The sequence below is a fragment of the Procambarus clarkii genome, chromosome 80 (genome assembly GCF_040958095.1).
Source record: "Procambarus clarkii isolate CNS0578487 chromosome 80, FALCON_Pclarkii_2.0, whole genome shotgun sequence".
NCBI classification, from domain to species: domain Eukaryota; kingdom Metazoa; phylum Arthropoda; class Malacostraca; order Decapoda; family Cambaridae; genus Procambarus; species Procambarus clarkii.
Genome location: NC_091229.1, coordinates 9,937,958 through 9,959,240, shown reverse-complemented (window position 1 = coordinate 9,959,240; position 21,283 = coordinate 9,937,958). Strand labels below are relative to the sequence as shown.

General features: G+C 43.7%; 1 protein-coding gene and 1 long non-coding RNA gene across 2 annotated transcripts in view; one reads left to right on the top strand and one right to left on the bottom strand.

The window, feature by feature from the left end:
• LOC138357844 (uncharacterized) overlaps positions 1–15,209 on the bottom strand; it is a 42,973-nt gene extending 27,764 nt beyond the window's left edge. Inside the window, exon 1 of the long non-coding RNA XR_011225160.1 lies at positions 15,046–15,209. This is a non-coding gene — a long non-coding RNA (uncharacterized lncRNA). The remainder of the gene's footprint in view (positions 1–15,045) is intronic.
• A 1,292-nt stretch (positions 15,210–16,501) lies between these two features.
• Positions 16,502–17,575, top strand: LOC138357822 (proteoglycan 4-like). Its single transcript, XM_069314999.1, has one exon. The coding sequence runs from the start codon at positions 16,502–16,504 to the stop codon at positions 17,573–17,575; it is 1,074 nt and encodes a 357-aa protein (XP_069171100.1).
• The last annotated feature ends 3,708 nt before the right edge of the window (positions 17,576–21,283 follow it).

Sequence of the window (21,283 nt, the reverse complement as noted above, 5' to 3'; positions counted from 1 at the left end):
AATGCCTTGCGCCAGAGCGCATCAAAACACCACGAGACGTCACCACCAATAAGTAACCAGACGCCACACACACTCCCTTTTCTTTGGTAATCCGTTAATTACCTGACCAACACTCGTCAGGCATAATTTCTTGTGTAGTGGCCACCCGCCACACTCTACCACCTGCGTTAACATTCTTCAACGCTAATGTCTACAATACACCCAGTGTTACAACAACCAGTTATGCTACACATGCTACACCTTGGCGCTACAATGCCAACAATGTCATGCACTATACTACATCCATAATATCAACAGTCAAAACATGCACATTTCACTACAGTAAATACTATGCATTACGCTGACGTTTAATAAGCCACTACAGGTGCATTATACTACACACCCTTGCGTACAAGCGCCAATACACAACCATGCACTACTCCCGGCGCCACACACCCCCACCAACGGGACACGCTCCCCGTGTCCCAAGGTAACACTCTCCATAATGCTACCTGCACCCACTAAAAATCTCCATGGCCCTCTCCAGGGTACACTAGACGGCGAACCCCAGACGTCAAATTATGCGTCGCTCGCTATGCCAAGGCGTCCATAATTCACTGCGCCTATTTTCTGTATCTACTCCTGACAACGCCGGAACTCGCACAGTACTTTAGGTAATATTTCATTATCCTTAAAATATTCGATTTACACGTTACATGAAATTTAATTAACTTTAAATTACGTAGTTTTCACGCTTAATTTCACCTTAGCAACGGTTTCTCACTATTACCACCATACCGACGATATAAAACAAGCTCCAAGGTGAGGCTTGCTTGGCCCACCCATCGCTTGGCCCGCATATGGCCCACGCTGGCCCACTTTCACCCGCGCTATTTACCTCGCCACGCTGTATAATCCGCGCTACGAACACTGTATAATCCGCGCTACGAACACTGTATAATCCGCACTACGAACACTGTATAATCCGCACTACGAACACTGTATAATCCGCACTACGAACACTGCACTTGTTTTGGATCCCGATGCTTCAGTGGTCCAGGCTTGCATCTTAGCCGTCTCTCGTTGCGGGAATCTGGAAAGAAAGAAATAAACCCCACATGTGCCCCACAATGGCCTAGTCCCTTTAATTAACAAACTCCTCTGCCCTGGTCTCACCTGACCCTTCTTTCCTCCGTCTAGTAACCCCCATTCTCACCACAACCCGACGGCTACCATTTCCCGAACATTCCCTCACCAACTAAACCAGTAACACACTTCCTTCATCTCTCAAAGTGTTCCAAACCTGTTTGCGCTGCCACCAGATATGTCGTGACGCTGAACCCCGGTTCATTCCGAACACAGCGAATACACAACACATAACACCTTGCCTCAGCAACCGTTACTACCACCTATACTCCTACACCCACCAGACCCTTGAGGCGTACCACTCGGTTTGTACTGGAACACAATGAATGAACATATGGAAGGTATTTAAAGGCCGTCGGGTTTTGTCATTTAATTACAAAGAATAGACTCTGACAAATAAATACATATTAACATACTCTATTAGGTCAATACACTTCCAATACCCATAGACCACTTGACCTCCGCGATCACCACCCACACTCGTAACTTCCGCCTAAGTCCCTAATACGGAATGATTACTACAACGCTCCACACCCGGTTAGTCTTTCATTCAATACTCACATACTGCAGACTTAACTTCGTCACTAAGATCACATCAGGTTCTCGCATAGCTGTCTGCTACACTTCGCTTCTGCCGCAAACGGGGATCCAAAGGACTTGCTAGTTCAACTCCCACAATCAGACTGACTCCAGTCAGCCATGGCCTCAAACATTTCACCCCGCCTCTCAAGGAAGGTATAATCCGATTAACCTTATCCCTAGAGCGGTAACCTTGATCCTGGAAGCCTGACGAAGAATAATTCCTCTTTAAAGGAATTATTAATTTGGCTAAACAGCTTCAGTCTTAATCCATTGACCTTTCTTAGATATGTGATCCATAGTCTGTCTACTTACATGTACTTCCACTCATCATTCGTTAAGTGTTGTAGTAATGATCCTCTAGCTAATAATTCCTACTAACTTGTGGATTACAACACCACTCCCCTCCTTAAACACGCATATGTCCCCATATGCATCATTGCAATGGTTCCATTAGTGCAAGGACCTGGAGGATGCACCCACCATATGTGTACAACTAAAAAATCATCCAATAAGTTCATTATACACACGTTGCAATAAATTAAAATTTTCCCCGACATGACTCACAACACTTCTCCAACATATACATTTTATTCACATCATATCACAGGTTAAATAGTCTGTAATAATTTTTCCCATCTCCAACAATGCACATATACCTAAACTGCTGACAGATAATTACATACAAACAAACATAAAATTACATTGACCAGAATGCTGGCACTTAAACAGAAATGACACTAGTCATTAATATATACACAACACATATATATCTAAGGTTCTTCATCCTTAGTAATAAGTTAATTATAATTTAACATCTTACCCTGTACTGTTGACATAAGGCTTACAATGATCACACAATGTTTAACTGGCCTCCTCCACAATTGGCAGCATCACCTCTCTTGTCTTCGTGTCCCATGGTTGCTAGGTCATAGATCCTCCATGACCCAGACAAAACCCAGGCTGTCCAGCCTGGTGAATGTTGTCAATGTCCCATCGTTGCTCTGAGCTAACGTGATCCTGGCCTCCAGAGCAACGGAGATTCCTACCCCAGGGTCATGTTCCCTTGGGTCTGTGCTGACGTCTCGTTCCAGGGCACCAATCCCAGAACGCTGTAGATCCCTCACAGCTCTCTGGTCTAGGCCCATCCGCCCAGAGTGTGTCCACCTGTATTCACACCTTCCCGACCGCTGTACCTGCAAAATATTCCCTCGGAGCCCCCTGGCTCGATCCCATTATTACATAACACCCCCTCGGCTCCTTACTCTCTCCCCGTATATAGCCTGAGCGCAGCTGCAAAGCCATTGTAGCTGGCCCTTATCCCTGCCTTGATGTCAGGGGGCGAATTTCGCCTATAACGTCACGTTGGCTTCACTTCCTCCCCCCTTTTTTTCTAGAATTACTGAGTGTAGCCTCATGGCTTCTCTTCTATTCTACCTGAAGCTCTGTGTCATGATCCCGGGGGACCTTCTCAAGCCTAACACTCAGTAATGGTGCCGATAAGGTAATATACAATATATACATACACATATATTATCACAATAAATATCTCATTAACATAATTTCCAACTTATGTCACTAAAACATCATACTGCCACTGGCTCGCCTCTAGCGAGATTCCTGTAACAACTTAATAAGAAATTAGTATATCTACTTCGCTCGCCCACTGCAACCACCAACACCTGAAATTTTGAAATTCTACCTTGTAATCTTATCCATAAGACTTACCCACTCCGATATAATGAATGAAAATTTTAATGAGAATAATGAATTTTTATTAGTCTTTTATGAGTTTTGCTAGAGATATCGACTTGGCTCGCCTACTGCAGCCACCAACTCCTGCAATTATCCATATTTCATCTTATACATAAGACTTACCCACTCCGACAAACCATTACCTCTGGTCATCCCTACCACTGATGACCTCATTATAACGACACACATCCCCACAACCACTTCCTACGTCCTAACGCACCGACCTTGCTACGCCGATACTCACCTTACCGACCACTACCTGGCGCCCCTGCGCCACCATATACTCCACAACACCACACTCCATACCAGGCGTCCACACGTCACCACACTACACCACCCAATGGCGTCCCAAATGCCATCAACTCTCGGCGTCCCCAATGCCATCAACACAACACACGGCGTTCCCATCGCCATCAACACAACACCCGGCGTCCCCAACGCCATCACCACAACACACGGCGTCCACAACGCCCTCAACACAACACCCGGCGTCCCCAACGCTATCAACCCAACACACGGCGTCTCCAACGCCATCAATACAACACCCGGAGGCCCCAACGCCATCACCACAACACACGGCGTCCCCAACGCCATCAACACAACACCCGGCGTCCCCAACGCCATCAACACAACACACGGCGTCCCCAACGCCCTCAACACAACACACGGCGTCCCCAACGCCCTCAACACACACACAGCGTCTTCAACGCCATCAACACAACATACACGGTGTCTCCCAACACCATTACCACCACAGGCAAATGCCTTGCGCCAGAGCGCATCAAAACACCACGAGACGTCACCACCAATAAGTAACCAGACGCCACACACACTCCCTTTTCTTTGGTAATCCGTTAATTACCTGACCAACACTCGTCAGGCATAATTTCTTGTGTAGTGGCCACCCGCCACACTCTACCACCTGCGTTAACATTCTTCAACGCTAATGTCTACAATACACCCAGTGTTACAACAACCAGTTATGCTACACATGCTACACCTTGGCGCTACAATGCCAACAATGTCATGCACTATACTACATCCATAATATCAACAGTCAAAACATGCACATTTCACTACAGTAAATACTATGCATTACGCTGACGTTTAATAAGCCACTACAGGTGCATTATACTACACACCCTTGCGTACAAGCGCCAATACACAACCATGCACTACTCCCGGCGCCACACACCCCCACCAACGGGACACGCTCCCCGTGTCCCAAGGTAACACTCTCCATAATGCTACCTGCACCCACTAAAAATCTCCATGGCCCTCTCCAGGGTACACTAGACGGCGAACCCCAGACGTCAAATTATGCGTCGCTCGCTATGCCAAGGCGTCCATAATTCACTGCGCCTATTTTCTGTATCTACTCCTGACAACGCCGGAACTCGCACAGTACTTTAGGTAATATTTCATTATCCTTAAAATATTCGATTTACACGTTACATGAAATTTAATTAACTTTAAATTACGTAGTTTTCACGCTTAATTTCACCTTAGCAACGGTTTCTCACTATTACCACCATACCGACGATATAAAACAAGCTCCAAGGTGAGGCTTGCTTGGCCCGCACATGGCCCACGCTGGCCCACATTCACCCGCGCTAGTTTACCTCGCCACGCTGTATAATCCGCGCTACGAACACTGTATAATCCGCGCTACGAACACTGTATAATCCGCACTACGAACACTGTATAATCCGCACTACGAACACTGTATAATCCGCACTACGAACACTGCACTTGTTTTGGATCCCGATGCTTCAGTGGTCCAGGCTTGCATCTTAGCCGTCTCTCGTTGCGGGAATCTGGAAAGAAAGAAATAAACACCACATGTGCCCCACAATGGCCTAGTCCCTTTAATTAACTAACTCCTCTGCCCTGGTCTCACCTGACCCTTCTTTCCTCCGTCTGGAAACTCCCATTCTCACCACAACCCGACGTCTACCATTTCCCGAACATTCCCTCACCAACTAAACCAGTAACACACTTCCTTCATCTCTCAAAGTGTTCCAAACCTGTTTGCGCTGCCCCCAAATATGTCGTGACGCTGAACCCCGGTTCATTCCGAACACAGCGAATACACAACACATAACACCTTGCCTCAGCAACCGTTACTACCACCTATACTCCTACACCCACCAGACCCTTGAGGCGTACCACTAGGTTTGTACTGGAACACAATGAATGAACATATGGAAGGTATTTAAAGGCCGTTGGGTTTTGTCATTTAATTACAAAGAATAGACTCTGACAAATAAATACATATTAACATACTCTATTAGGTCAATACACTTCCAATACCCATAGACCACTTGACCTCGGCGATCACCACCCACACTCGTAACTTCCGGCTAAGTCCCTAATACGGAATGATTACTACAACGCTCCACACTCGGTTAGTCTTTCATTCAATACTCACATACTGCAGACTTAACTTCGTCACTAAGATCACATCAGGTTCTCGCATAGCTGTCTGCTACACTTCGCTTCTGCCGCAAACGGGGATCCAAAGGACTTGCTAGTTCAACTCCCACAATCAGACTGACTCCAGTCAGCCATGGCCTCAAACATTTCACCCCGCCTCTCAAGGAAGGTATAATCCGATTAACCTTATCCCTAGAGCGGTAACCTTGATCCTGGAAGCCTGATGAAGAATAATTCCTCTTTCCAGGAATTATTAATTTGGCTAAACAGCTTCGTTCTTAATCCATTGACCTTTCTTAGATATGTGATCCATAGTCTGTCTACTTACATGTACTTCCACTCATCATTCGTTAAGTGTTGTAGTAATGATCCTCTAGCTAATAATTCCTACTAACTTGTGGATTACAACAGCATGTGAAAATAAATATTCTTTTTTTCAGAAAAAGCATGTTTTTTTACCGTCTCAAACGTGACATCTATGTAATATGTATATAAAAATCTGCTCGGATGCGAATGGAACATTGTGTGAAAATTTCAAAGCAATCGGCTAAGTACTTTTGGAGATTAGCGATTTTGAACAAACGAACATTTCCATTTTTAGTTATATAGATTTGTGTAAATGATTGAATATATATATATGTGCATGTGTTTTTGTATATGACTGAAAGGGTCATATACAAAAACAAACATACAAAAAATTAGTGATTCTAACACGTGTCTTCTCAATATTTCTTACGTTTTTCTTCACTGTCGAGGGTAATTATAATATTAACTTTCAAAAGTTCATTACCACTCACAATCCAATATATGGTCCAAAATGTGAAATTGAACTTTGAAGAGTTAATTTTTCAATTACCCTCGACAGTGAAGAAAAACGTAAGAAATATTGAGAAGATTCGTGATAGAATCATTTATCTTACCCTTTCAGTCAATTTCAACAACATATGTTTACAAGAAAGACTGCTACCAAATATACTAATATGTTCATGTATTTATAACATTAACAATTGAGTAACTAGTGTCAAAAGATTGCCACGAGCTTAGCTAAATGAACTATGGTGTTCAGTTCCTAAACTCATTATATTCCTCTGTAACCCTTTCCTTAATAGGGAAAGGATAGGGGATCTATAAGCACTTAAAGGAAATGGATTTGGAACCATCTAAAGGATGGTTACAGAGTCCATTGCCACTCACAGGTTGGGTATGGAGTTCACTACTGCTTGCAGGATGGGTATGAGGTTCACTACCGCTCGCAGGATGGGTATGGGGTTCAATACCGCTCGCAGAATGGGTATGAGGTTCACAACCGCTGGCAGGATGGGTTTGGGGTTCACTACCGCTCATAGAATAAGTATGTGGAAAGGTGGAAAGGGTTACAGAGGCACATAATGGGTTCAGGAACTGAACACCATAGTTCGTTTAGCTAAGCAAGTGACAATCTTTTGAAGCTAGTTTATTTAGATCGTATCATTTACCCAAATACATATACACATCGATTATAGTTTTTATATCACAAGTGATTCAACAAGAGGCTAACAAAAGTCACTATACAAGACACTTTTCATCTACGGTGAGTCACAATTACTAGTCTTGCTCCACACCCACCCACAGCTTCTCACTAGTCTTGCTCCACACCCAACCTCAGCTTGTCACTAGTCTTGCTCCACACCCAACCTCAGCTTGTCACTAGTCTTGCTCCACACCCACCCTCAGCTTGTCACTAGTCTTGCTCCACACCCACCAACAGCTTGTCTCTAGACTTGCTTCACACCCACCAACAGCTTGTCACTAGTCTTGCTCCACACCCACCCACAACTTATCACTAGTCTTGCTCCACACCCACCCACAGCTTGTCACTAGTCTTGCTCCACACCCACCCACAGCTTGTCACTAGTCTTGCTCCACACCCACCCACAGCTTGTCACTAGTTGTGGGAACCGACCTGTGAGATTTATATTTATTTAATTTATATGAATTTATATTTACGTTAATTTATATACTTCGATAGCAATTTGTATAATGATAAGTGGACTGTATTTCTGCAATAATCTCATAATCACACAAATCGATCCTCTACACATTAGGGGGGGTTTATATTAATTTATATATATGCAGCCAATCAAACTACAGTAATAGACTACATACATTGAAGAGGTTCCTTATCTTATAGTACAGCTGACCTTAATCCACCAGGTATAACCAGGATGTAGAGACCACATTTTCCCTCTTTGAGGTAGCTTCCATCACCCTGGTAACTGATGCACAAAGCCTTCCTCGTCTTGACCTGTCAAAAGGGCGCTAGCTGTAAAGCCAGATTCCTATATATGACAGCTATATCAGAGAAACACTGTACATGGAACAATGAAGACCTGGGCTAATTACCTTTAGTTTGAGGCTACCACGTGCTCTAACCGAATCACCCTATATAATGACATTAATGGCCATAAATGAAAGATACATGGGTTTCGGAAGAACACTTAACTTGATTTGTTGACAGCGTGTTGAAGATGGTACACCTTTGGTTTCCATAACACTTCGTCCAAGTAAAATTAACAGGAGCCGAATTTGCTCCCGTGAGCCTCTGGTCTAGTATAAACAATGGCAATGTCTAACACTCCATACTACTGACGCTACTGGCCGACATTGTCCAGATATAATAGGAGCCGAATTTGCTCCACGCGTCTCGGAGGTGACAACAACAATGGCTGCCCCTCCTTCCTCACTCCTGACGCCTGGCTTACATTGTCCAGATGACAGAAAGTGATAGAAGGGTCACATTTACTCTACTTCAATATTGATAATTAAGTTAATTTATATGAGATGTTTTTATGATGGTAAAGTCCAAAGACTAATGTATTTAAGAATAATTCCCACCATAATAGGTGGTGAATATAATAGTATGTGGTGATGATATCCCATTTTCTATAGACGGTAATTCCACTACAAGTTATGTTTTCTATGGGTTAACTTGTTTATACAATACAGCTATTATCTGTATGATTATTAAATGGTGTCGGATTTTCCGACATAATTCCCCAGGGGCTGCTCACGGGTCGAAGTCCTATTTAGAACAGACGAACACCGATACTCCTCCTTCGAATTATTAGATTAATTTGCTGTTAGTAGTTAGTAATCACACATTTGTGCGTCTGTTCGTACAGGACGGATGTCCCGTACTAGAGTTGCAGGGGTTAGAAGTCTAATGCGATTTCATTTCCCTGTCAACTCTTGAAAGGCTAATATTCAAGCCTAATTACATATTATTTAACCCAGAAGACTGGATGTGATTAAGTACTACAGTCAAGTATGATTCAGGGACTGCAGTGAGATCAGTGACATTAGATATAACTTGAAGTTTGTTCAGGTAACTAGTCACTGATATATAAACACTGAGGCCCATGGAATACATCTTGATAATAAATGTATCAAATCAGTCATCAGATTTATTGGGGTTTAATTTAGTTAATTGATTCAGAAGATTGAATAGCTCATCATTAAAGTAAAGTATGGTTCTGAGACTGCAGTGGGTTCAGTGACATTGGTCGCAGTGACTTGTAGCTGTATTAGGCTACTGTTCACTGATTTGCCACTGAGGCCTCATGAACTCATCCTCAGCTTTAAATGATGATACTAACATCAACCTCTGTTGGTATAGTCAGCTGTAATCTCCTTAGTATAATGCTACTGGAGAAATATAATCAGCTGACAAATTTAGATTTCTATTGGTATTGTTTATCTGCAGGCATAGGTCTCCTCAGGCTTGATACTGGGCCTGAGAGTAATTTACCTCCTGCAGAGTTTAACATGGTTATGCCCTGATATTTAGTAGGGCTACCGATGAATCGATGACAATAGTCTGTCCCTACAAGGAGACCGAAGTCGGTGAGGTGATCAGACTTAATATTATCTTCCAATTTTATTCCTCTATTTCTCAGGAATTTGGCTGTTGCTCTCAGACCTTGAACTTGTAGGTCTACTGGTATTTTGTCCACCACAATGGCTTGTACTCGACAGACGTACCTGCCTAAACGTACTGATGGTTGTACCACCTGGTAGACTTGAGGTCCTGCATCTGTTATAAACCCTGAGATATTGAATGACATCTGGGCTACAGGCCTTAATTGTAGTTCATCTGCCAACTTTTTAGTGACAAATGTTCTCTGGGATCCTTGGTCAAACAACCCACGGGTATGGACCTTGGCCCTTTTATTCAGGATGGTAATTTGGGCAGTAGGCAAAGTCGTATTACCTTTAGATTTTGCCGATTGGACACTCTTTGTTTGTTGCACCTTGCAGTACTGTACTGAGGTGGGAATGCTATCTTCCACCTTGGGGTTTGGAGACGTTGTTTTGGTGTCTCTGCACAATGATGCATGGTGCTGACCTTTGTTACACCTATTACAGATGTGTAATTGGGTCTCACAGTCGTTGATGTTATGTTTCCTGAGGCACCTCGTGCAATGTTGCAAATCTTTGAGTCGCTCAACACGGGCGTCACTATCAGGAAAATTAGGGCAGTGGTACATTGAATGTTTCTCATTGCAGAACAAACATGTTCCATAGCTTCCAGTACCCTTTGGTGTCACGTTCTTGGGTGACACAGTAACTATAGGCTTGGAGGGTCCCACTGCATATACGCCCACACTGCCACTGTTCCACTTTGGTGTTGAATTATATTGTCTAGATTGATTTGGAGTACCTTTGGTACTCTGTGGTTTACTATTATTGGTTTCTGAGGGTTTACTTGGTGGTTTTAATTTGTCATGTGTTCGTAATTGATGAACTACTGACTTTAAACCTTCAGATATTTCATTCATAGATAAGATGCTTTTATTGTAATGAGCACTCATTTGTCTCAATATGTCCCTAGGTATTTTCTCCTGGACAATTATTTTCAAGACCCACTCAGCCCCGTTTGTATCTGCTGTCAGGCTTAGGGCATTGATCAGTGATTCTATCTCCAGCTTGAAGACTTGGAGTGAATCAGCTGAAGCCTCCGGTGGGGGTAAATGCAACAGCTCATGAACTAAATGTGATGTTCTTACTTCTGGATCAGCATAATTATCCTTGAGGAGTTTTACTGCCAGATCATAGCCGTCATTAGTTAATCTCAGATGGGATACTACTGTTTTAGCCTCACCTGATAATTGGCCTTGCAAATAAGAGAATTTACTACTCTTTGGTAAAGATTGTTTTGAGTCTACAAGGTCAACGAATTTGTTCCAAAATTCGTCCCAATCTTCCTCATCTTTTCCTGAGAAAGTGGGTAAATTAATTGGAGGGAGTCGAGCTTCTGCTTGACTCGTATTAGATGCAACTGTTGTTGTTGTTGCTGTTGCCTTGTTCTGGGCAATTAATTTGACATAAGGCTGTAACGTGGCCTGAGTGTGATCTTCATAATTCGCAAGATCAACCATAATGTCGTCTATTTCTGTTTCTGATAAATTGGTGTTGGCGAGTTCAGCCACATATGTTGCTATTTGGCATTTGATTTGCTCAAATTTACCGGCAGCTGCTTGATAATAGCTTTCCAGGTCAGCATAATCAACTTGAGATTGTTGTGACAAATCTTCACATTTCTTGATCTGTCTTGTTAAGTGGCCTTTAAGACCTGCAAGGGTTCTTTTCATTCTCCCTGCATTATCCATACTGGCTAGTTGGTGAAGCCTTGTGGGGCTTGTACTTGGGTCGCTCATAATACTGAACAAACACTTATGGTAGCCTAGGGTCAAATTCTGCACTCACTACGCAATAATCCTACCTCTACTAGAGGTTAGCACTTAAAATTAATACACATTATATATATACAATCATACTCACTAATGATTTGAGTGATAAACCAGTGTCATTGGAAGTACCTATAGGTTAGCTCTTCTATATCACCCTAGGATGGTAGAGACACTAATTAATCACTCAAAGGTGTAATGACCATAAGTAAATTATTATATATACAACTCAACTCGAGTTGATAAAAATTACACCCAAAATAGGGTCTGGACCATTCATTAATGGTGTTAGGTTATTCAATATAGTACAACTGACTATGGTAATAATGGGACTAGGATGAGCAATAATAGTTCAACTAGTCAATGATAATATCCTACCCTGTTGTGGGTTGGCAATTAGTAAATATTATACTGTGATCACTAGTGCAATATATATTAAATAATTCTCTATTTTGGAGAAATAATATACACAATTATTAATAATAGCCTCTTAATTAGCCTCTATGAAACTTCTAATATTATCAAGAAGTATTAAATATTATTAGTGACCTCGCGAAATAAACTCCACAAAATTCGTAGATAATCTCTCGCGAAATTTAACACCACGAAATCCGTGAACAATCTCGCGACACAGTCACTAATTTGGCTGGCTTCTATATTAGCGCTGTCATTTCACAGAATAACACTCCACCAAATCTGTGGGTGTACATGAAACCGCTGACTAAGGCTTAACTGGGCTGAGGGAGGCTCCTGAGCTCCCTCGAGGCTACGCTGCCGTCTTTGACTGCTGGCTTTGTTTAAATCACACTGCACTAGTATATTTAATGAATCCACTGTTTAACTGGTTCATCCGGTACTAAGATGACCAAATGTGGGTTCAAAGGATCAAATAATCCGTCATCCGGTTCGAAGATGACCAAATAATGTGGGAACCGACCTGTAAGATTTATATTTATTTAATTTATATGAATTTATATTTACGTTAATTTATATACTTCGATAGCAATTTGTATAATGATAAGTGGACTGTATTTCTGCAATAATCTCATAATCTCACAAATCGATCCTCTACACATTAGGGGGGTTTATATTAATTTATATATATGCAGCCAATCAAACTACAGTAATAGACTACATACATTGAAGAGGTTCCTTATCTTATAGTACAGCTGACCTTAATCCACCAGGTATAACCAGGATGTAGAGACCACATTTTCCCTCTTTGAGGTAGCTTCCATCACCCTGGTAACTGATGCACAAAGCCTTCCTCGTCTTGACCTGTCAAAAGGGCGCTAGCTGTAAAGCCAGATTCCTATATATGACAGCTATATCAGAGAAACACTGTACATGGAACAATGAAGACCTGGGCTAATTACCTTTAGTTTGAGGCTACCACGTGCTCTAACCGAACCACCCTATATAATGACATTAATGGCCATAAATGAAAGATACATGGGTTTCGGAAGAACACTTAACTTGATTTGTTGACAGCGTGTTGAAGATGGTACACCTTTGGTTTCCATAACACTTCGTCCAAGTAAAATTAACAGGAGCCGAATTTGCTCCCGTGAGCCTCTGGTCTAGTATAAACAATGGCAATGTCTAACACTCCATACTACTGACGCTACTGGCCGACATTGTCCAGATATAATAGGAGCCGAATTTGCTCCACGCGTCTCGGAGGTGACAACAACAATGGCTGCCCCTCCTTCCTCACTCCTGACGCCTGGCTTACATTGTCCAGATGACAGAAAGTGATAGAAGGGTCACATTTACTCTACTTCAATATTGATAATTAAGTTAATTTATATGAGATGTTTTTATGATGGTAAAGTCCAAAGACTAATGTATTTAAGAATAATTCCCACCATAATAGGTGGTGAATATAATAGTATGTGGTGATGATATCCCATTTTCTATAGACGGTAATTCCACTACAAGTTATGTTTTCTATGGGTTAACTTGTTTATACAATACAGCTATTATCTGTATGATTATTAAATGGTGTCGGATTTTCTGACACTAGTCCTGCTCTACACCCACCCACAGCTAGTCACTAGTCTTGCTCCACACCCACCCACAGCTTGTCACTAGTCTTGCTCCACACCCACCCACAGCTTGTCACTAGTCTTGCTCCACACCCACCCACAGCTTGTCACTAGTCTTGCTCCACACTCACCCACAGCTTGTCTCTAGTCTTGCTCCACACCCACCCTCAGCTTGTCACTAGTCCTGCTCCACACCCACTCACAGCTTGTCACTAGTCTTGCTCCACACCCACCCTCAGCTTGTCACTAGTCCTGCTCCACACCCACCCACAGCTTGTCACTAGTCTTGCTCCACACCCACCCACAGCTTGTCACTAGTCTTGCTCCACACCCACCCTCAGCTTGTCACTAGTCCTGCTCCACACCCACCCACAGCTTGTCACTAGTCTTGCTCCACACCCACCCTCAGCTTGTCACTTGTCCTGCTCCACACCCACCCACAGCTTGTCACTAGTCATGCTCCACACCCACCCTCAGCTTGTCACTAGTCTTGCTCCACACCCACCCACAGCTTGTCACTAGTCTTGCTCCACACCCACCCTCAGCTTGTCACTAGTCTTGCTCCACACCCACCCACAGCTTGTCTCTAGTCTTGCTCCACACCCACCCACAGCTTGTCACTAGTCTTGCTCCACACTCACCCACAGCTTGTCACTAGTCTTGCTCCACACCCACCCACAGCTTGTCACTAGTCTTGCTCCACACTCACCCACAGCTTGTCTCTAGTCTTGCTCCACACCCACCCTCAGCTTGTCACTAGTCCTGCTCCACACCCACCCACAGCTTGTCACTAGTCTTGCTCCACACCCACCCTCAGCTTGTCACTAGTCCTGCTCCACACCCACCCACAGCTTGTCACTAGTCTTGCTCCACACCCACCCTCAGCTTGTCACTAGTCTTGCTCTCCACCCATCCACAGCTTGTCACTAGTCTTGCTCCACACCCACCCACAGCTTGTCACTAGTCTTGCTCCACACCCACCCACAGCTTGTCACTAGTCTTGCTCCACACCCACCCACAGCTTGTCACTAGTCTTGCTCCACACCCACCCACAGCTTGTCACTAGTCTTGCTCCACACCCACCCACAGCTTGTCACTAGTCTTGCTCCACAGCTTTACAGTCAGGCATGCATTACCTACAGTAAGCAAATTTTGGGTAATTCGCTGTACTTCCCGACAGTACATCATTATGAATGAAGTACTTACACATTTCTTGGACTCCATTGATGGTGCTATCTCTGAATTTCGTGATTTTTTCACATTCCATTATATTTATACTTATTATAATACTTATTATACCATTATTATTAAATTATATTGTGATTGAATACTGACCTTGTCCCTCTGGAACCAAGGTATTAAAAAGCTCCACTCACCGTCAACAACAGAGCTGAGAGCAGCAAGAACTTCATCGTGGCTTCTGCTGGAGAGGTGAAGGTGTTGACGACTGCTTGAGAGGAGGTGATACTGACCAAGACCTGTGGCAGGTGAATGGTTCAGTAGGTGTTGCTGGCGGGACACGTGAGGCTGGTGTGGGGTTCCCCGGGCGCTTAAGGATGTATTGAGAGATGTTCCCCAAGGAGATCGCTGGCACCTCTCACAGTTCACTGGGTCCGCGCTGTATAAAAACTGGAGCTGTGTTGTCAAGCCGGAGCCGCAGCTAACCTGTCCAGGACGACGCATAATATGACTCGTTTTCTTAACACATTGGTCGACCTGGCAACCTCTGGGTTCCTGGAACACTGCTGAGTCTCTCCTAAACGTGTTCCTCTTTCCCAACACTGATTACCTCACACTGCTTACCTAACTTTGTTTATATAGCAGTGTTATCCTAACAGTGCCTATAGCAGTGTTACCCTAACAGTGCTTATAGCAGTGTTACCCTAACAGTGCCTATAGCAGTGTTACCCTAACAGTGTTTATAGCAGCATTACCCTAACAGTGCTTACCTAACTTTGTTTATATAGCAGTGTTACCCTAACAGTGCTCATAGCAGTGTTATCCTAACAGTGCTTATAGCAGTGTTACCCTAACAGTGCTTATAGCAGTGTTTCCCTAACAGTGCTCATAGCAGCATTACCCTAACAGTGCTTACCTAACTTTGTTTATATAGCAGTGTTACCCTAACAGTGCTCATAGCAGTGTTATCCTAACAGTGCTTATAGCAGTGTTACCCTAACAGTGCTTATTGAAGTGTTCCCCTAACAGTGCTCATAGCAGCATTATCCTAACAGTGCTTATAGCAGTGTTATCCTAACAATCTTATAGCAGTGTTACTCTAACAGTGCTTATAGCAGTGTTACATTAATAGATCCTGGACAGGCCACCAATATCTGTTCTGGCCTGAGAGGGATTTGGCTTATGGAACTTAAACCTCTAAAGAGATCTCTGGTTGTTGCACCAGACTGTTACTTGCGTCCAGGCGGACAACGTCCCCCAGCCACTCTCTGCTGGAACAAACAACCAACCTTGGCAGCCACACTCCCACTACCGTCGGTCGACCTGTAGTGTACACTGGAGTTCTTGAAATTCACTCAGGAATCACCCTGTACACCTCTTGATCTTGGAGAGGGGGTTTCAGCATCGCACATTTAGGGGTGCACAGCACAGATAACCACGAGAAACACAGCACAGATAACCACGAGAAACACAGCAAAGATAACCACGAGAAACACAGCACAGATAACCAAGAGGAACACAGCACAGATAACCAAGAGGAACACAGCACAGATAACCACGAGAAACACAGCAAAGATAACCACGAGAAACACAGCACAGATAACTAAGAGGAACACAGCACAGATAACCAAGAGGAACACAGCACAGATAACCATGAGGAACACAGCACAGATAACCACAAGAAACACAGCACAGATAACCACGAGAAACACAGCACAGATAACCACGAGAAACACAACACAGATAACGAAGAGAAACACAGCACAGATAACCACGAGAAACACAGCACAGATAACCACGAGAAACACAGCACAGATAACTAAGAGGAACACAGCACAGATAACCAAAAGAAAAACAGCACAGATAACCACGAGAAACACAAAACACATAACCTCGAGAAACACAGCACAGATAACCAAGAGGAGCACAGCAATGATAACCAAGAGGAACACAGCACAGATAACCAAGAGGAGCACAGCAATGATAACCAAGAGGAACACAGCACAGATAACCAAGAGGAGCACAGCACAGATAACCAAGAGGAACACAGCACAGATAACCACGAGAAACACAGCAAAGATAACCACGAGAAACACAGCACAGATAACTAAGAGGAACACAGCACAGATAACCAAGAGGAACACAGCACAGATAACCATGAGGAACACAGCACAGATAACCACAAGAAACACAGCACAGATAACCACGAGAAACACAGCACAGATAACCACGAGAAACACAACACAGATAACGAAGAGAAACACAGCACAGATAACCACGAGAAACACAGCACAGATAACCACGAGATACACAGCACAGATAACTAAGAGGAACACAGCACAGATAACCAAAAGAAAAACAGCACAGATAACCACGAGAAACACAAAACACATAACCTCGAGAAACACAGCACAGATAACCAAGAGGAGCACAGCAATGATAACCAAGAGGAACACAGCACAGATAACCAAGAGGAGCACAGCAATGATAACCAAGAGGAACACAGCACAGATAACCAAGAGGAGCACAGCACAGATAACCAAGAGGAACACAGCACAGATAACCACGAGAAACACAGCAAAGATAACCACGAGAAACACAGCACAGATAACCAAGAGGAACACAGCACAGATAACCATGAGGAACACAGCACAGATAACCACGAGAAACACAGCACAGATAACGACGAGAAACACAGCACAGATAACGACGAGAAACACAGCATAGATAACCAAGAGGAACACAGCATAGATAACCAAGAGGAACACAGCACAGAAAACGAAGAAGAACACAGCACAGATAACCACGAGAAACACAACACAGATAACCACGAGAAACAGCACAGATAACCACGAGAAACACAGCACAGATAACCACGAGAAACACAACACAGATAACCACGAGACACACAGCACAGATAACCACGAGGAACACAGCACAGAAATCGAAGAGGAACACAGCACAGATAATCAAGAGGAACACAGCACAGATTACCAAGGGGAACACAGCACAGATAACCACGAGAAACACAGCACAGATAACCACGAGAAACACAGCACAGATAACCACGAGAAACACAGCACAGATAACCACGAGAAACACAGCACAGATAACTACGAGAAACACAGCACAGATAACCACGAGGAACACAGCACAGAAAACAAAGAGGAGCACAGCACAGATAACCAAGAGGAACACAGCACAGAAAACGAAGAGGAACACAGGGCAGATAACCAAGTGGAACACAGCACAGATAACCAAGAGGACCACAACACAGATAACCTAGAATAACACAGCACTGATAACCAAGAGGATCACAGCACAGATAACCAAGACCAAGGGGCCTGGTAGCCTGGTGGATAGCGCGCAGGACTCGTAATTTTGTGGCGCGTGTTCGATTCCCGCACCAGGCAGAAACAAATGGGCAAAGTTTCTTTCATCCCTGAATGCCCTGTTACCGAGCAGTAAATAGGTACCTGGGAGTTAGTCAGCTGTCACGGGCTGCTTCCTGATGTGTGTGTTGTGTGGAAAAAAAGTAGTTAGTAAAAAGTTGATTGACAGTTGAGAGGCGGGCCGAAAGAGCTCAAGCTCAACCCCCGCAAACACAACTAGGTGAATAAAGATAACCAAGAGGAACACAGCACAGATAACCAGGAGGAACACAGCACAGATAACCAAGAGGAACACAGCACAGATAACCAAGAGGAACACAATGTAGATAACCAAGAGGAACACAGCACAGATAAACAAGAGAAATACAGCACAGATAACCAAGAGGAACACAGCACAGATAACCAAGAGGAACTCAGCTCAGATAACTAAGAGGAACTCAGCAGATTACATCCTCCCAGGTGGTGGCCAACCTGTTTTATCTTGGTAATAAAACAGGAAATTTACTATTTTCCTAGTGTGAAATCTCTAGTGTTTAGATCTTTACTCCTCAAACTCAAATCTTTAATCTCAAACTCAGATTTACTCCTCAAATCTTTACTCCTCAAACTCCAGTGTTTGAAGAGTAAATAGTGTTGACATAAGTGTTAAGGTTCAGGAAGGGTTCCCACACACACGAGCATCTGCAGAAGTTCAAACAATAATACTCTGATAAATGGAAATTTCATTCACGGTCAGGGAAACCTGTTAGGTAGCTGTTGTTGTTTAAGATTCAGCTACCCGAAACAAAAGTCCCAAATAGCACGGGCTATGGTGAGCCCGTAGTGGGTTTGTGATCAGTTATCGAGGTCCTTGTAGGGAGATGACCGCCGTTCCCCCAGGACGCAACCTACAACAGTAGCCTATCTCCAAGGTCACTATTTACTGCAAGATGAACAGGCGAGTCAGAAGTAAGATCACTCTTGCCAATGACTGATCTTCTCCGTGATGTAAATCACAACAGGAGCTTTGCTCCCGGAATACCTACTTAATGCTACGAATAACCGTTCAAAAAATTGAACAAAGAATCATGCACAAACGTCTTGTGTTGCCGGGGAGCCGATCTAGCGACCTCTCAGCGGTGAACCCTCGCTGGAATATTTCCCGTCCCACCTCCTTAATTATCATTCCCTAACATTCTCCCTCCCTAATTATCATTCCCTAACATTCTCCATCCCTATCATTCTCCTTCCCTATCATTCTCACTCACTAACATTCTCTAACATCTTGTTCACACACATATATATATATATATATATATATATATATATATATATATATATATATATATATATATATATATATATATATATATATATATATATATATATATATTTGCTTTATTTGAACCTTGTTACAAAAAAAGGAGTTACATATAGGTTACAAAGATAGTTATCATAGGTTGTCGAGTTCCTCCAGCTCCTCAGATGGCGGGCAGGAACCCTGGATGCAGTGCGTATTTCTCCTCTGTATCGCCACGCTGAGGCGCTGGAAAAGAAAGCTGGCAGCTCTAGGGTCCCTTGTTGTTTCAATGAGCCTAGAACCCAGTTTCTTCAAAAAACTGGTAGCACTTTTACCCCAGGCGCCGAGTGTCTCAGAAGCAAAGGGGACAAAATTGTAGTGGTGATCCAGTTCTGTGGTACTTACGGGATTTGGCTGCTTCCCTGTGGGTGGCAGCGCCACCTAGGTATCTGGCTAATGATTGGCCGAAGTGGAATTCCAGGCTTGTGTGTCTTGACATTTCCATACGCATTTACAGAAGCACTATACTGTCCCCCGAGCTCAAAGCGGCAGCTAAAAGCCTTCGTGAGAACAAGGAGATAGTTGTCAGGAGAGGTGACAAGTCGCCAATATATGTCATTCTTAAAAAAGACGAATATCTGGCGAAAATGAACATCATACTCTCTGACCAAACTAAGTTCCAAAGGGTAACGAAGGACACTACAGCCGAATTGAAAGCAAAGGTCAACAAACTGATCGAAACTGTGAACGCCAAGAAATCCGGACTCCACCTGCCAAAGATCATTGGGGAATATAAACCTGGATATGCGTATGGAAATGTCAAGACACACAACCCTGGAAACCCACTTCGGCCAATCATTAGCCAGATACCCACACCCACGTACAGACTGGCAAAGCGACTCAACGGCCTGCTGACTCCTTATGTTCCTTGCGCCTTCAGCCTGAAGCCTCCAAAGGAATTTGTTGACTTACTGCGGGGCACACGGGCCACAGGGATAAGAGCCTCGTTGGACGTAGAATCGCTGTTTACCAACGTACCTGTGGACGAGACAATCGGGATGATAGCCGACAGAGTGTATCGTGATCCAGCCTGTACTCCTCTTGACATACCAGAAAATATTCTGAGGAAACTACTCCAAGCTTGTACTAAAGAGGCACCCTTCTTGAGCCCGGATGGGCACATGTATAAGCAAGTAGATGGGGTCGCCATGGGTTCTCCCCTAGGTGTCCTGTTTGCAAACTTCTACATGGGTACCATTGAGCAAAAAGTCTTAGTCGACATGAACTTGAAACCGGCCATATACTGCAGGTATGTTGACAACATTTTTATACAGGTACCTGATGTCAGACATCTGCAGGAGCTGAAGGAGGCATTTGAGCAGAGTTCCGTGCTGCGTTTCACTTACGAGATGGAAAAGGATGGGAAGCTGCCCTTTCTAGATGTAACAGTCATGGAAAAGAGCGTAGGTTTCCACACTGCAGTCTACACTAAGGAAACGAACATAGGAATGTGCCTAAATGCCAACAGCGACTGCCCAGACAGGTACAAGAGGAGTGTTGTTAACGCATATGTCGACCGTGCTCTCAGCCACAGCTCAGAATGGAAGCAAGTCGACGAAGAACTCTGTAGGGTAAGGCAGGTCCTAGTCAAACACGGCTTCTCCAATGGTTTCGTCGAAGACATCATAAGAAGGAAAGTGAAACGCCATGCAACCTCTGAAGAGACAACTAACACAACACCTATACCCCCTATTAGACTATTTT

Excerpts from the sequence above, each read along its gene's own strand:
- LOC138357822 (XM_069314999.1), top strand. The coding sequence starts at position 16,502 with ATGAGGAACACAGCACAGATAACCACAAGAAACACAGCACAGATAACC.